The sequence below is a fragment of the Lutra lutra genome, chromosome 4, assembly GCF_902655055.1.
Source record: "Lutra lutra chromosome 4, mLutLut1.2, whole genome shotgun sequence".
In the NCBI taxonomy this organism is placed as follows: Eukaryota; Metazoa; Chordata; class Mammalia; order Carnivora; family Mustelidae; genus Lutra; species Lutra lutra.
Genome location: NC_062281.1, coordinates 143,056,941 through 143,075,090, shown reverse-complemented (window position 1 = coordinate 143,075,090; position 18,150 = coordinate 143,056,941). Strand labels below are relative to the sequence as shown.

Genomic DNA, 18,150 nt, shown 5'->3' with positions numbered 1-18,150 from the left:
AAAGTAGAGAAGTAACATGTTTAGGGAGTGAAACTACATAAAATAATGTGCAGAATTGTGGAAGGGTTATGGGTTAATGCCACTATAGCTCTTGATCTCCTTTGAGAGAGGTCATGTATCCCATTTTGGCCAACCTACCCCCCCCCCAATCATATTCTGTACTGAGGAGATCATTCATTTCTTCATCCAAAAAATATTTATTTGAATATCTACTGTGTGGTCAATACTGTCCTTGGTATTGGGATTATACTGGTGAACAAAACAAAGTTCTTGCTCTCAAGCAATATAGCTTCCCTCCCTGGGTTTCAGGGGACTTTGGAGATGGTACGAGTTAAAACTGATCCTTCTGGAGCACTAATTTTGTAATAGTGAGTAATTAAGTAGTGTCATATGAATGAAAGTGAAGCATTCATATTATTTTATAAAGATAACATGCTAGATGACTTCAGAGTCAAGGACATATAGTACTTGAGAAAATACACTTTTGGTGACATGACCAGACCACCCTGGGAGCATGCATTCCCTCTTTTGTCCCATTAGGTTCCTTTGTTACAAAAACTGTGGTGTAGGGTCAACTCCTTAAAAAGTATACAATTTTGTATCTTGATGATCTCAACTGAAAATGACCAAATAATGGGCATTCATTCTACAAATATTTATTGAGTATCGACTCTGTGCCAGACTCGGTTCCATATTCTAGAAACGAACAAGACTCAGCCCAGCTCTCAAGGACCCTCAGAGGTTGATACTATCAGGAAGTCCAACAAAGATTTCAATACCACTTGTCAGATAGTTTATAATGAGTATAAACGGAAATAACTTGTTGAAATGCTTACAACAAAGTTGCACACGCAATGGATATGTAATCAATATAAGCTACTCTTTTGTAATCCTTAATTCTAAAAAGAGTGGTCAGTTAAGGTTCTGCTCCAAGATGGCTAGACAACTATTTCCATTCAGCTGAATGTTATCTTTTCCGAAGTCATGTTAGAATAACTCCAGCTCTATTTCTTCAAATAAAGAAATTTCTGAAATAGAGAAATTGGGAGAAGTTGCCATCTGTGGTGAGTGGGGCATTCTGTTAAAAGAAGCTACAGTGTTTCCTGGTGTTCCTGGTGTTCTGTATTCACTTCTTACCTTGTCTGACTGAAAGAAGAGCTTGTCTGTATTTAATTGAGTAGAGCCTAATGGCTGTGCTCAGATGGTATGTTATTTTAGAAAAAGAACACGGGTTAGTGACATAAAGATATAATCCACAATGGTTTAACTCGGTTAATATTGATAGTCTTAAATCTATTCCTCTTCAGAAAGAAGCTTCTGAGTAAATTCTGTCTTCTCAAATATCCAGTTTTGTATTTTTAGTAAATGTGAGCCATGCTATTTCATGTTCAACACTGTTATGCATAATATTGCATAGAATCTGTGGTTTTATGCCTTTAAAATACTTCAGTTTTATAATGGCAGTTAGTTAAAAATTGGTCAGTCGGTTCAGAGAAAATTTATTCCAGGTAAACTTATAAAGTCTGAAAGATAATGAATATGGAAAGAGTGTAATTGTTTTAATTTAAAATAATTTGATTACAAAACCATAAGCCTTAAAATACATTTAAATAATGTTCTAATACTTGCACTCTAAGTTTATCATTTTGTTTGGTTGTAATTAATTTACTTTCCTTTTCAGTTTAATGAAAAGTCATAATGTTTTTAAGTTTTCTCTCATATTAATAAATAATACATTATTGATTGTTTTTGGCCATATAACTCTACTCACATCCTTTAATGATATTTTGTTATGATAAATTCTTTTTTTTTTTTTTTTAAGATTTTACTTATTTATTTGACAGAAATCACAAGCAGGCAGAGAGGCAGGCAGAGAGAGAGGAGGAAGCAGGCTCCCTGCCGAGCAGAAAGCCTGATGCGGGGCTTGAACCCAGGATCTGGGATCATGACCTGAGCCGAAGGCAGTGGCTTAACCCACTGAGCCACCCAGGCGCCCTGTTATGATAAATTCTTGATCCTTATTGCTTTCACAGGATGTGGATACCAGGAATTTCATTATTTAAAATTGAGACACAGCTATAATTGGAATTCTCAAGTAATTCCCAAGGGCAACTATCTGCGCACTAATAAATTGACTCAGAATTACTCATCTCTCCTTTTGAGGTGCCAAGGACTAAGCATGGCGTGTAGATAGGAAGGTTTTTATTTTGGCTCCTTCCTAGGCTCTCAGAAGGGCACGTAAACTCTGTTTGCTTTCTTTTGGGCTTTTTCTCCAGTTCTCCTGGCTCTCTCTCTCAGAACAGTGTATTCTTTGCTGAAATATAACAGGGTATTATCTGCCTTTACTTTGCTTTTGTGTACTTTTTCTTGATACCATCTCCTGTTTCCTACTTTCTAGATTCCTTTTTGACTTCAGTGTTTAACACGGTATTGAGTTTCTCTTTGGCATTTTGTCTCTGGAAACAAACTTTAATGCATTTACCTGTGGACATGCATTTCCTTTCTTCAGAGGTAACTAATTCAGGCTTTAAAATAGTCTGATTATCTTTTAAGTTTTGCATCTCAATTAACTGTCTTTGGTATTCCTTAATGTTATCAAAACTAGGTAGAGTTAACAAGATTTTATTTTTGAGAATTTTATTTCTTAGGATGTCTCTCAAAATTTCTTTAACTGGGACATTGGCTTGTCATAGTGGGCAAATGAAAAAAAAAGTAATGTGAAATGTCACATAATGTCACATAAATTGCCCATAAGAATCGGGAAGTAATTACCATTACATCATTATGCTGCATCAGGTAAGTGAATGCTCTGGCAGTATTTCCTTATCTGAACCCTGGTTTATGTATGGCTAAATCTAGGTTATGAAATTTGCCATCATTTGGGAGAAAAACAATCCCTGAAATGCTTCCTATATTTTGGCAGCCTTAAAAAGTGAATCTGAGAAAGACCTTGGTAACTTCAAATTGGCTTTTTTTTTTTTTTTTTTTTTTTTAGTAAATGAGTCACTGGATATTGGTAGGATTGTATATTCTCATGTCTCAGTTTTAAATCACATGATTGTCAGAGGAAAGTCCTAGCTTTGTTTTCATCATGCAGTAAATAATAGGTACCAGCAATATGTCCTCCCATGATATTACTAACAATCCATTCTCAAGTAGGGCAGTTAAAATATATTCAAATATATATGGAAGATGTGCCAGGGCCTAGCTGGACAAACTGACTTTTTTGGCTTCTCAGTTTCATATAATGGAGGAGTCCTCTCTTGGGAATCAGAAAGCCTGGACTTTATCTTCTTTATCTTTAACTCTAGCTCTAACATCAACTACAAATATGACATGGGACACATTACTAAAGTTCTCTAGGACTGTCTGTCTTTGAAATGAGGAGCTGAACAAGGTGAATCCTGGGATTTATTACAACTGTGAAATTCCCTGAGTTTACTTCTGTTCATGAAATATTCCGAGTGTATGATTGCAGTATTGGTATCTTTCCAAGATAGTACCTGTACACTAGTTTATATCCTTTCTGTTAGCATTGACCAACTTCCCCGAAAGGCTGGTGTGGGGTTTCTCTTTTTCCAGGTCATCGTCTGCTCTTATTTGGTCCTTCAGATATTCAGCCAGAGTACATGACATATGGGAATGACTTTTATAAAGGTGGAAGTCCTCACATCTTAGAAGAAAATTAATGTCTCCCTATTCCCTGAAGTCTTCCTGTGAATCATTCCTTAACTGCCTCTCTCGCGGACTAGCCCGAATTCTGCTTTGTCAAATTTTTGTGAGATCAGGCTGGCCCTGGTGGCAACCATTGCTGGTGCAGACTTTCTACAACATCTGTGCACTTTGAGCAGCACCATATTCCTTTCCTTTCCACGTACCTTTTGTAGTATAGGAGCTGCATTCCAGTCTATTTCTAAATGAAATTTCAGGTTATGATGATTTGCTTTGGAACTTGAGACGTTACGTCTCATTTGCGAGCCCTTGTGAACAAAGTACACACACACACTCACAGACGTAAACTGTCTTGCACACCTACCCAAGTACGTGCGCACGCATGTGCCTTTGTACGTGCGTGCATGCGCACACTTACACACACGTGTGCGCACAGCGCTTGCCTTTGGACTCTGCACTTTCCCGGGCAGTATTTTTCCTGGGCAGCGTTTTTCCCAGTTGTTACCTCCATTTCTGTTCTGCGGAGCTTTGGGTTTCAGAAGTGACTTTGCATCTAACTAACAGAGTGGCTGCTGTGGGCAACCCTTGAACAATGAGCTTAAACAGAAGAATGAGGGTAATGTTTATTGGAATAAAGATTAGCCTTTAAATTCCTCAGGGGAATGAACCAAATCCAATGTTTTCCTATTAGCTGCCTTTTTTTTTTTTTTTTTTTGGTAAATATTGATGCTGTTTTGGATCTTCTGGAGAGGGGAGGAAAAAAAAACTTCAGCCAATCAGCTTTTTCATTCAGAAAATGGAATATGGGGGGTTGTTTTAGCTAGGCTTTTTGATAGTCCCTGATTTAATGTTTTCACTGTGAAGAGCACAGTAGCTTTATAAATCTTGTGAAAATCTGAGCAATGAAGAGTGTTGTTGTGGGGGAACCAGAGTGCAATTATTTAAATAATCCTAGGCCAATAAGCATTTGGTAGGTGGAGTCACTGTTGTGTGCATTACAGGGCAAGATAATTCTGAATGAAGACTTTAAAACATCACACATGCTGGAAGGGCTCTAGTTCTGCTTTTTGTGTGAAGAAAAACAGGTGATGGGGTGCCTAGGTTTTGCTGACTATCCATTAGTGAATGCAGCTTGCTTGATAAGATTTTAAAAAATACATGCAAAGGATTTATCAGAAGCCCTTATGAATATTTCATGAGTTGGTATATTCAGCTGAATGAATTCAGTGAGTGTCAGTGTGTAGCTTGCAGACGAACCTCTTCCACAAGGAGGCTACTGACATAGGAAGCACTTTGGCGCATTTTCAGAGGCAAAGCCAGGCTGATAAAGCTCCTTGTGACAGCCTGACTTGCCATTCTTCGAGTATGCTGCTCTTGCTCTAAGCAGCTCACGCACGGGAGCCGCGGCTTCTGAAATTAAACTGGAAAACAGTTTGCAGACTCATCAGCCTCCTAACCTGCAGCTGTGTCTCTGCTATGTTTGAGGTTTTTGTTTTGGGTGGTGAAAGCCAGCGCTCCATATAAGACATGACAGCCAAAGAGTCTTCAAAAGAACTTACTGCTTCTGAATCTGAGGTTTACATCAAGACTTTCAAGGAGCAAATGCACTTAGAACTCGAGCTTCCGAGACTACCGGGAAACAGACCTACATCTCCTAAAATTTCTCCACGCAGTTCACCGAGGAACTCACCATGCTTTTTCAGAAAGTTGCTGGTGAATAAAAGCATCCGGCAACGTCGGCGCTTCACTGTGGCTCATACATGGTAAGACGGGACTTGGAGGTGTCTGCAGTGCTTGTCATTAGTGGCTGTAGTTCAGAAATGTAGAAAACAGAACATTTGAATTTTGTTCCTAATGCATACCATGAGTGTGAAATGAATGGAGAATGAGTCCGCTGGAGAAGACACAGTGTACTGTGTATTCAGTTATCATTGTGCTGCCAAGCTGTTTCCAGATAAAATAAGCCTTTAACTGTGGGGAGTCTTTAAGATTACTGCTTATAAAAAATACCTAGCTGATTCCAGGTAAATTAAATACCGAAGGAGTTGTAAACATTCAGGTTTTTCTTTAATCTTTGTTGAGGTGAGAGCTGACTTTTTGTTGGGGGGGGGGTTTGTTTGGTGGCTGTTGTTGACATTTTTCAGTAGTGTATTTTTGATAGGAGAATTAATATTTTAAGCTTAGTCCTAGTTTATTTATTAAGATAATGTTTAAGGTCAAACTTCATTGTTGCATTGCCATGTTTGTAGTGTAGAGACTAGTGGGTTTTTGATCTATTGACTTTACTTAGGGAAAGGGAGAACAAAGTTCCCACTTCTGAAATGGCATGGTTATTTAGTCTGATTTGGTTTCAAATTGCTATTTTCTTTAAGAGCCTCTTGTAAGAAAAAAAAAAAAGAACTTCAGATTTATTGGCAATAATAAGTAAATTCCCCCATTTACTTAGGAATAGCAAGTTAATACATTCAAGAACTTTCTATAAAAATTGCACTGAATCTGCCACCTTTAACATGTATGTTACATACAAGGGGGGAGCTTCCTTAAATCAGTATGATAATGAAGTGTAAGAAAAAGCCCACTAGAAAGTAAATAAACTTTCATCATCAGTGCTAGGGCATTTCAGATTTCTCTGAAGGATATATTTTCTTTCAGATAAAGATACCCTTCAAAACTGGGTATCTGTATAGTTTTTATTTAATAAGGACCATTGCAATAAAGGGAGCAGGTAGGTACTTCTGACAGTTCTTTTTTTTTTTTTTTTTCTGACAATTCTAACAGTGATTTTTATCACTGCATGTTAGGTGCCAGCATTATAAACCGAGGATGTCTGGGTTTGCAGATTAATATTTACTTGCATTCTGCTTTCCACTCTTCCGAAATGTTTGTCTCATACACTGCACAGTGCTTTGGCAAATTCAACTTACTCCTAGTAATATATAGCTTGCCTTTGATGGGTACCACGTGTTTAGCTTAAAGCATATTTTACCTAGCTAAAAATGATGCAGTTATTTTTGTTTTCTGAAAATGGACTACTGCTCATACAATTGCTTCATTGGAGAATTTTTTTGGTCATCTTTTTAATGAATTAAATCTTAATTATAGTTTCATACATAGAATGCACATGATTAGTTTTTTAAAGCCTACCAATGGCAGCATAGGTATATAGAGATTTATATATAAGTATGTACTGAAGAACTCCTTTCTCTTGTGGTTTACTCTACCCTAATGTGAGTATTTTCATATAGTTTGCTAAGTAGTATAACTGAATGGGAGAAGGGATGTGGGTATAATTCATTCTCATAAAAAGAACAAAGATGGAAAATGTACAATTAACTAACAGACTTACATGTTTTACTGCTTGTATTAATATCAACCATTATTTTGACCAGAAGGACATTTAATTTTAGTAAGCTAATTTTCAGATAATGGTAAATCTTCCTAAAATTTTGGTAATATTTTCCTTATTATAGAGTTTCTGAATATAATAATGTAACCTTTCTTTTACTGAGAATAGATTTTTGATGTGCTAGGAACATGAGCTATAAATACCGGATTTTTTTCTTTTCAAAAGAACCCAAATTTTAAAGTGATGAAAGAGCCAGTTTCACTCATGCATTACATAAATTTTCTTGCAGTTACAAAAAGAACAATTAAATGACATCTAAGTTAATTTACGCTATTGGAGTGATCCTCTAGCCGAGTTAAAACAAAAATTTCTGCAAATTGTCAGAACTGCCCCCCCCCTTTTAAAACACATGACTTGGTTATAATGTACCATAATATAGGTTTAAAGAATCCATTAGTCATCAAACTAATAAAATTAGTTATGGCCATGATTCATTTTCACTTTTTTTCCCCCTCTCAACTCACATACTCCCCTTCTTATCATTCTTAGTAAAGCTATATCAGTTTGTTTCCAAGTCCTGATTAAGTTCATAGTCACATTTATTTCTGTTGTTTTATTTCGCTATATGTTTAGTATTTTTCAAATTTATTTTTGTGAAACATTTCATGAAGATTTCTTTTTAGAAAATATACACATATCTTAGTACTTGAATGACTTTTTTCTTATCTAAAACATTGTTTTTTTTAGCATCATATGTAATAGTTACATGAGTAAATAAGAGTGTAAGTACGTTATTTTTGCCTCTTTGTCATGATGAAATGTAACCATCCTTTCACGATCAATGATTGGTATTTTCCAAACCATGCATTTAAGTTAGAAATTCCAAGATATGCACTTAGAAGTCTCTAAAAACATGTTATTACTTTACAGTAGACAGTAGGCTTCTTTTAAGAAGACTGGATTGTTTTGATTCCAGCATTGAAATTAAAGTAATTTTCATGATGAAACTAAGCAAGCAGAAGATGCAGTTTATGTCCAAACCCACTGAACAATTTTTTTTTATCTTTAGTTATTTGTAGATTTCATATTTTGGTCAGAAGAACGTGTAGTTCTGGTTTTGAAAACCCAAGTTATGAAGTGTGGGCTAATGGCAGAAGATTGAAGAAACACTTGTGAAATATTGACTCTGGGATTATTTTTAAAATATCTGAAAACAGAAGTAGATATCCAGTGGGTTGTCACTAATCAGACTATTTAAACAATCCTGAATCTGGAAGGAATTTGGGTGATTATCTCATTGCTTCCTTTTGCCCTTGGGCAGACCATAATTACTCCATCTTTGACATATGAAAATCTGCTCTATTTATTATGACTCTGGAGAAAATGGTTCTATAATCTCTTCTGGTACACAGTCTCACTACTTCATAGTCCAGGTATTAGAAAATTCTTCTGGATGGTCATCCGTCTGTATATAACAATATTTATAATCTGATTTTTGGTCCTCAGTAAAATACTAAGAAAACGCTTATACGAACCTGCATGAGGGGCACCTGGGTGGCTCAGTTGGTTAAGTGCCTGCCTTTGGCTCAAGTCATGATCCCAGTGTCCTGGGATTGAGCCCTGTCTGCTCAGCGGGGAGGCTGCTTCTCCCTCTCCCTCTGCCTGCTGCTCCCCCTCTCTCTCCGTGTCAAATAAACAAATAAAATCTTTAAGAAAAAAAAGGACCTGCATGAATCCAAAGATCAGGGTTAACTGGTCCCATAAGAATTATTTTTTTTATACCCTCAACATACAGAATTGAGCATTGCTGTGAGCAAGAAGAAATTCTGATTCTACCTATATGCTTTCCAACACTTACTGTATTTAAATTAGTTGCTAGAATGCTCTTGTATATTATCTCATTTAAGATTCATTTGGAGCATAAGAGTACTCTAAATTCATGTTCTTTGCAAGATTAGATGTTGTAGATATTTTAAAAATATTCTCAATTGCTTTAGCTTCTTCCATGTACATCTACTTTGTTACCCATTAATTTGACTGAATCACCATCCCAAATTTCCAAATTCTCCTTGCAGTTTTGAACGCCAGTAGTAGATGCCACACTCATTGTTAGATGATATAAAAAAAATATCGAGGGGCGCCTGGGTGGCTCAGTGGGTTAAAGCCACTGCCTTTGGCTCAGGTCATGATCCCAGGGTCCTGAGATTGAGCCCTGCATAGGGCTCTCTGCTCAGTGGGGAGCCTGCTTCCCCCTCTCTCTCTGCCTGCCTCTCTGTCTACTTGTGATCTCTGTCTGTCAAATAAATAAATAAAATCTTTAAAAATATATATCGATAAAAAACACATCTTACATTGCAAAGTGTCAGTGAAATGTTAGGGAGTGGGAAAATTAAGTCCTTAGGTCAACATATTATTTTTCCCTAACCCCAAAGGGTGACAGCTTCTGAGGCATTATCTTATTCTGCCTGACTCCTGTGGCCTGCTTTCTCCTGACTGGCACTTGCCACAGTGTCCAGCTTCTTCAACCTTCTATTCTTTGCTGATGTTCTCACTATAGTCAGTGGTTCTCCTCCACCATCAAATGATGCTGTGAAGAAAGTTATTGATGATGGCCTTCACTACTTTCTGGGCTCCCCACACACCTCCCCCAGCACTCCCCTCTTGAAGAGTAAATGTATTGGTGAGTGCCGCATTCTGTCCATCTATCCATGCTTGCCCCTGGGAATGTCCCTGTCCAAGGAGCAATATTCCTTGGCTTGCAGTTAGTATTAGTTTTTTCCCTTTCCCCCCATTGAGTTCTACCTATATCTTGGGACTCTTCCCTCATTTTAACAAAGGTTCATGAAGTGTGTACTCTTGTGCCTAATAATTGAATGCAAATGTATTAAAAGACGTCATTCATACTGTAAGGAGCTCCTGCCTGACAAGTCAATACTAGAATGACTAGGGGAAGAGTAAAAACAAACCAGTGAATAATGCCTGACTTTTGCCAAGTTTTAGGCACAATTTAGGGAATAAACATATGCAGTTGAGGCCGAGTTTCTTAGCTAAACCTGCTAAATCTATGCCTTGTATTCTTCTTCAGTTTCCTCGCAATATTTCCAAGCAACATTGGAAAATTTTTGAGAAATATGTGTGTCCTTACATATTTACTGATTGAATAGTTGATTGAACAAAACATTTGTTGGAAGACTACTGTGCTCCAGGCCCTACGCTGGGTTTAGGAGATATAAAATGAGAAAGACATATACTTGCCTTCAAAGAACTTCAAAGGACTCATATACTGCCTGGCAAGCAAACTTATGTATTAATAATTAATCAATGTTGTGCAAATAATGCTTTTGAAGAGTGATGCCCCAGTGTATCATGAGAGCACAGAATAATTAAAGACCACTAGAAAGTGAGTCAATGTGTTAGGAAAGATTTAGAGAAGAGGTGATGTTTTTGTGGGGTCTTGATAAATGAGTAGGAGTTTTCTGGGAGAAGAGTGGGCAGGAAGGCCATTTTTTTTGGTCAGAGAAATAATAACAAGGAAATTCCATTAATCCATAACAATAATAAGAGCTCATGTTTATTTAGCACTTGCCGTGTATGTGACATTATTCTAAGTATATTTATTTAGGCCCATGAGAAGCCCATGAGTTATGAGTATACAGTGTGAGTACTTCCATTTTATAGGAAAAGAAGTGATGCACAAGGAGGACCCAGGGTTACACAGCAAATAAGGGGCTGACCTGGGATTTGGCTCAGAGCATGGGGGAGAGTGAGCAAAGTTCGCTGGAGTCACTAGCATGAGGTACAAGGTGGCAAAGATAGGAAGTGCCTGTAGATTGGAGCGATACTTTAGAGATTTCACTGTTAGGAACAGGACATGGGGCTTTATTCCATCATCAGTGGGAAACCACTGCAAGGTCGTGAGAGGGGGATGGCCATAAGTAGCTTTTACTTTGGTAAGAGACTTGGCAGGCTTGGTGGAGAATGGATTGGTGGATGAGGAGATTAGAAGGCAAGGGGAAAAAGAATGTGCATTTGAGAGTAATGGCTTCTAATTAGTGTGTATATCCCATAACATTGAAAACTGTGCCGATGACATTCTTTGTGACTTAACAAATTACTGTTTATGGAAAACGGGAGGCAAGTATGTAAATTTGGTATCCCCTTACATTTATCATCTACATCATGATGCCATGCATGGTGCTAGCTGATCCACAGGGTCCCCAAATGCATCAGACAATCAGCAGAGGTGCTTGGGAGGATGGTGCGTCTGGGAAAAACCTATTGCTTGGTCCTAATTTGCTGGAGGTGCTCATGTTGTGTTTCGTGTCTGTCCTGGAGAGTTGTATATGTGTTTACAGAAATTATCTTCATTTATGGACTGAACTGAATGCCAGTAGAAATCTATGCCTCCTAGCCTGGTCTATTGCTTTAATCAGAGCAAGCATTTTCTCAGTAATGGAAGTCTATAAATGGTGTTTTCCTTGTCTTTCAGTGTCTGCAAGTCTTCAATATATTGAATTTTTTAAATACTTACTGTAAAAGGGGCTTTGTAGAGTAATGATGACAACTCCCAAGACACATGCTGGAAGGTGATCTGGGAAGCATGCCCGCTGACCAGCTGCTAGAGTTTATCCCCCCTCGTGAAATCCCATTTGCTTTCCTTTCTCATTCTTCCCTCTTCTGTGGTCTCCCAGTTTTTCTCCTTGAATGTTTATAGATGCCCTCTTCTCTAACATCACTGTAAAGACACCAGCAATATTATGCTTGAGGCATTTAAATGACTCTCAGGAAAGAACCCCAAATGCTTACCAGGGTTTACCAGGCCCAGCATTATCCAGCTTCAGGCCACCTGTGACCGCATCTGCTACTTTCCTGCTAAAGTAGCCTCCTTTCTGTTCTTCAACAAACCTCACATGTTTCCACTCCTGGGCCTTTGCCTTTGGTGTTCCTTCTGCCTGGAAGGCTAGTCCCTTAGATGGGGACATGGCCCACTCTCTTACCTCTATTCAGGCTTCCCTTAAAATGTCACTTGCTCAAGAAGGCTTCTTTGACCCTTCATCTGGAAAAAAAAAAAAGGGGGAGGAAAGAAAAAAAGAAAAAAGAAAAAAGGCACCCTTTTACCTCCCAGTCCCTTCCTCTGCTTTATTTTTCTTATTGGCACTTACCACCACCTGAAAATACTCACCTGGAAAGATCTGCTCATTTGTTATATATATTTTTTTCTTCCTCTGTTATCTGTCAACCTTTCTAAATTAGACGAGGGCAGGGATTTTGTCTTCTTTACCACATCCTACCCACCTACAAGCAAGGCTGGCGCTTCATAAATATTTGTTAAAAAGATAAAAGAAGGAATGGCTCTGATTCCTGTCCTTGCTCTTTGTTCTTCAAAGGTCTTTCCTTTGGCCTGATACGAGGGAAGAGAAAAGGAAGCTTAGTTAAACTCATTCTACAAACACTCCATCCATCTCTCACCGGCTGTGTACCCTTTCGGCCAGTAGGGCCACTCCAGCTTGCTAAGTATTTTGTGGTCTAGGGTAATACAGATACAGGGTTAATTACAATATCTCGCTGGAGACTGAGTGTTTTACATGGTAGCCTGTTTAATTAAGTCACGTTGTACAAATCCTACCACCTAGCCTATAATGCTATAAAGTAAATATTTGTCCGGAGCACTGTACAGTGATTTATTTGGTTATTCTTCATGAATCAAATAGCACAGTTGGTGCTTCAGCTCAGGAAAGCTCTACATATCTCTTATTAACTGGGTGGAAGTGTTGTACAGAGGAATCTATTTGCTATTCGGCCTTTAAAACGTTTGCTTATTACATATCAAAATGTTTAGTTATCTATGTTTTCCCACTGATGCAACACCTAAAATATTAACAGTAGCAAGAGCTGTGGCTGTTTGAGTTTTTTGTAGGATTTCCCCACAGGGAATTTGGAAGTAAGAGCCCATGACTTGCAGAGTGAGGAAATTGTGAATTAATAACCCTTGTCCTTTAGAAAAGACATCAGCAGGAGTGAAAATTTTCACTTGGCACTGCCTCATTTTTTCTGTACTTGGAGGGTGAGACCTCTGTCACTCCCAGTAATTTGTCTGACACAGATACGTTTCAATCTCATTGTGTATTTTAAGTTAAAAGGGGGAAAAAAAGTAATTTGTTAACCGTCTCAGATTACTTCTTGCTAGAACTGAGGCATTTTCTCTTTGAGGGAGAATAAGAATGACTGCTTCTCTAGACCTTTTGTGGTCATGCTCTTCCCACAGACCCACTTGTCCTCTCTTACCTATACCCCTCACGACTCAGGCTTACTGTAAATTACACAGATAGAAAATAAAGGGGGAGGGGTAGTATGGCTCCAAGACAATGACTTTTTTTTTTTTTTTTTTTTTTTTTGAAAACGACTTCTTTCAAATGGCATTTTCTAGAATATCAGTGTGCTGGGAACCATTTGGGTATTCCTTGAAAAATAGGGTGTTCACAATCTTTATTCTGGTCCCAGGCAAAATAAGCAACATGGATGACTGGAACCATGGAAAACTTTGGAAGAGTCTCACAGAGATTCCATAATATCCAAGTAGTTGAAAACCACCAGTCTAAGAGATTAATGAATGGAGACAGGAAAAATTTGTGTGTCTGTGCTTGGTAAAGTCATAGAGATTTGCAGACAATTTCTAACATTAAAATTATATGCATCTAAAATGTCCAGGAGGGCGCCTGGATGGCTCAGTCGTTAAGTGTCTGCCTTCGGCTCAGGTCAAGATCCCAGGGTCCTGGGATGGAGGCCTGCATCCGGCTCTCTGCTTGGTGGGAAGCCTGCTTCTCCCTCTCCCACTCCCACTGCTTGTGTCCCTCCCTCTCTGTGTCTCTGTCAAATAAATAAAATTAAAAAAAAAAAAAAAAGTCCAGGAATGGCAGCAAGCCAGAGGCATAAGGTGGAAGTATCTGGGTTGAGCAGAGGTCACTAAGAGTAAAGATTTTTTAAAAAAAGATATTTTGTTTATTTCTTTATTTGAGAGAGAGAGAGAGCAGGGGAGGGACAAAGGGAAGAGAGAGGGAGTGGGAAAGAATCCCAAGCAGACTCGCCATTGAGCATGGAGCCTGGCATGGGGCTTGATCCTAGGACCCTGAGATCATGACCTGAGCTGAAGTCAAGAGCTAGACGCTTAACCGACTGAGCCACCCAGGCATCCCCGGAGTGAAGATTTAAAATTTCAGAAAGTTGAAAGGGTGGCACAATGAACACCCTTTATCTAGATTTACTAATTAGTAATATTTTTCTGCATTTATTCTCTGTTTCTCTCTCCATATCTAAAACAGTGTGTCCATTTTCTTTATTTTGAAGAGAGCACATTTAGATGGAGAGCAGTAGTTTGGGGATCTAAAAGAGACTCATGGAGCACTGGATGTGGTGCACAAAAATGAATTTTGGAACACTGAAAAAAATTAAATTAAATTAAAAAAATAAAATGTATAAAAACAAAGAAAAGAGACTCATATTTGTTTTTAAAGTATGGAATTATATTTCCATTCCATCAGCATGTTCTCCTGTCATGATTTGAGTTTAATTCTTAATGGTATAGTAGCACACTGACAAGTTATAATAAGCTGGGTAACCATTTTCAAAGTCAACTATTGGAACAGTCATAGTGGAGGGCTAGAGGCATCTCTAATAGTTTCTGACTTTTCCTGTGATAAATTGTTGGTTTTAGTTGCTTGAAACAGTTTCTAAGAGGATGGATGTCTATAGCATTTAAATTTTCTTTCCCCAAGAGGAGATGTTATTTGTTTTTTTAAAACTATAAAACTTGTATCATTAGAATGGAACCTTATATAATGTCTTCATATACTACACATGAGGTTCTATGATTGTATAATTTTGATGTTATCTGGAATTTTATTACTATTAATCTTCATTTTATGTTATATTATCTGGAGCCAAGAAAGCTAGTCGGTTTCATTATTTTCTCTTGGCTTTGCTGTTAAGAGTTTAGATTAGTTGATTGTACAGTACCTCAGTTCCTTCATTTGCAAAACGGAGAAAATAGCCTTATGTTTAAATATTTTCAAGTGTTAATTTAAAGAACATAGCTATCTATCTGGTCTATTAGCTATTTATCTTCTAAGATAGTGTATTCCAGTACTTAACATAGTACTCCATTATAAATCACACAATAGATGCTACTGTTTAATTAAATAACTTTCTAAATCTCTAAACATACACAGACATTCACGTTATTGTCAGTCTTGGTTGCTAAAGCAGAAATTATTTTTTGTTGTTTGAAAAGCATCACTGGTTATTGACTGTGCCAATTTGAGAGTGAAAATGCATGTGAATTTGCAAAGAAATAATTTTATAATATCCACAGTGTGACCATTCCATATACTGAAGAAACAAAATATCACTTATTTGTTATCATGTGATAATCACGTTCTAATGAACCGTGTGTAATTATACTGATATGCATATTAGAAGACCCAGTGTGAATAGCTTATGTCCTCTTAAGAAACTTTATGACCTTTTTTGGCTGGTATCACCAAGATATTTTGAAAAGTCATTTGTTATTGTCCACTGTGTGAAAGAGATAGAAAGAGAACCACACTGAAGTAATTCCATCCATTTGCACCAATCAGCTTGATAGCAAATGCAAAAAAAAAAAAAAAGGGCATAAGATGATGCCTTGTTTATTTCAAGATCCCACATATAAAAAGCCAATATAGGATTAAGTGAACAAATGCTTTGGAAAAATTCCAATGTCATCAAAAACTTATTTATCTCAAAATGTCTCCTTACTACACTTTCTTTTCCTCCACAAATTAATAAGCTCAGACTGTTTATTAGAGTGCGGAAGGTCTGAGAGTGCTTCTGTGGCTTACTTGGGTCACCATTGCCTCAGCAATTTATATAGGAAACCTCTCTCTCACCATCAGGACTATTTGTCTCCAATGAAAGGTCACCAAACTCAGGGATCCAACTCTCTCTTGCTGGTATCTTAGCTGCCCACTCCTTCTTCCCAAGATTCTACCACTGAAATCCAAATGCATATTTTACCTTCCTGGAGGTTAACTATGCCCTTTCTCTTCACCTGTCAACTTTCTCTGCCAGGTCTGTGTTCAGTCAGGAACCAGAGTTGTGTCTCTAACATGCTCTTGTTTACCAAAACAACACAGGGACTGTGGGAAGCTGGGTGGTCTGGTGCAGAGCATAGCATTTGAATCCTAACGCCACCTTTTACCAGACACTAGGTTTTAGGCAAACCATTTAACTTGGCTTAGTTCCTCTTTCTGAACCTGAAAAATTAGAAAAATACTACTTGTATCTCAGATGGTCAACAGACACATGAAAAATGCTCAGTATCATTCGGCATCCTGGAAATACAGATCAAAACCGTAATGAGATACCACCTCACACCAGTCAGAATGGCTAAAATTAACACATCAGGAAACAAGAAATGTTGGCAAGGATGTGGAAAATGGGGAAACCCTCTTACACTGTTGGTGGGAGTGCAAGCTGATACAGCCATTCTGAAGAACAGTATGGAGGTTTCTCAAAAGTTAAAAATAGGACTACCCTACAACCCAGTAATTGCCCTACTAGGTATTTATCCAAAGGATACAAACATAGTGATCCAAAAGGAGCACCTCTACCCCTATATTCATAGCAGCCATGTCCACAATAACCAAGCTATGGAAAGAGCCCAGATGTCCATTGACAGATGCATTAATAAAGATGTGACATATATATATATATATATATATATATATATATATATATATATATGATATATACATATATATCCATGTGTATGGCGTTTAAGGACTTTTGTTCTTTACAAATACAACTGCAAACAATTTTGATCATAAAATGATCTGTATTCTTTAAGATTTCAGTAACCTTCTTGAATTTGATACTTGTATCCCATTGTGTATTACACACACACACACACACGATGGAATATTAGTCATCAAAAATGAATTCTTACCGTTTGAAATGACATTGATGGAACTAGAGGGTATTATGCTAAGCAAAAGAAGTCAATCAGAGAAAGACAAATATGTGATTTCACTCATGTGAAATTTAAGAAATTACAACAGGATTGTAGGGGAAGGGAGGGAAAAATAAAATAAGATGAAATCAGAGAGGGAGACAAACCATGAGAGACTCTTTATTTGTTTATTTTTTAAGATTTTACTTATTTGACAGAGAGAGAGAGAGAAAGAGAGCATGAGAGGAGAGAGGTCAGCAGGAGAAGCAGACTCCCTGCCGAGCAGGGAGTCTGGTGTGGAACTTGATCCCAAGACTCCAGGATCATGACCTGAGCCAGAGTCAGTCACTTAACCAACGGAGCCACCCAGGCACCCACTGTGAGAGACTCTTAACTATAGGAAAGAAACGAAGGGTTGTTGGAGGGGAGGCGGAGGGATGAGGGATGGGATAACTGGGTGATGGGCATTAAGGAGGGCACAGTGTAATGAGCACTGGGTGGTGTATGCAACTGGTGAATTATTGAACTCTACCTCTGAAACTAATAATATACTATATATTGATTAATTGAATTTACATAAAATTAAATTTACAAAATGCTACTTGTATCTCATTAGGTCCCTATGGAGATTAAATGAATGTGTGTCTAGTGCTTAACACAATCCCTAGCCAGTGACAGGTAATCAGCAGACATTAAGTCACTAAAGTATCCATAGTTTAGGATTCCATATAAAAATTTATAACATATATATCATAATATAAATTAATTAAATATTTCATATGACAGGGCTTAATTAAATAAGTTTTTGTTAAGTGACTGTTGCACATGTTCATTCTTTTTAGATCATTTTGTTTCATAGGATACTTAGTTTCCTAGGATCGTACTTTATCTTAAAGCCCATGTGAGCTATTCTTTCCACAGTAAGATCAAATTTGAAATGAAAGAGAAGTCACCATGTGATGGGGTTTAAGGACTTTCATTCTTTACAAAGACAACTGCAAAGAACTTTGTCCATAAAATGATCTGTATTCTTTAAGATTTCAGTAACCTTCTTGAATTTGATACTTGTATCCTATTGTGAAACTGGATGCCAGTGAAACACTATTTCTTTAAGTTAGTTTAAATATCTTTTTACTGAATTAAAAAA

The 18,150-nt window shown here is 37.5% G+C and overlaps 1 protein-coding gene across 2 annotated transcripts in view; it reads left to right on the top strand.

Moving 5' to 3' along the window:
- The window catches only part of PDE4B (phosphodiesterase 4B), a 449,115-nt gene that overhangs the window by 77,544 nt on the left and 353,421 nt on the right, over window positions 1-18,150 (top strand). The window contains exon 1 of one of the 2 annotated variants that reach the window (XM_047725773.1): window positions 5,052-5,435. The exons of the other annotated variant lie outside the window; for it this stretch is intronic. Within the exon in view, the coding sequence (XP_047581729.1) occupies window positions 5,200-5,435 (236 nt within the window). The 5' untranslated portion in view covers window positions 5,052-5,199. Of the gene's footprint in view, window positions 1-5,051; window positions 5,436-18,150 lie in introns of those variants that run through there. 2 annotated transcript variants of the gene reach the window in all.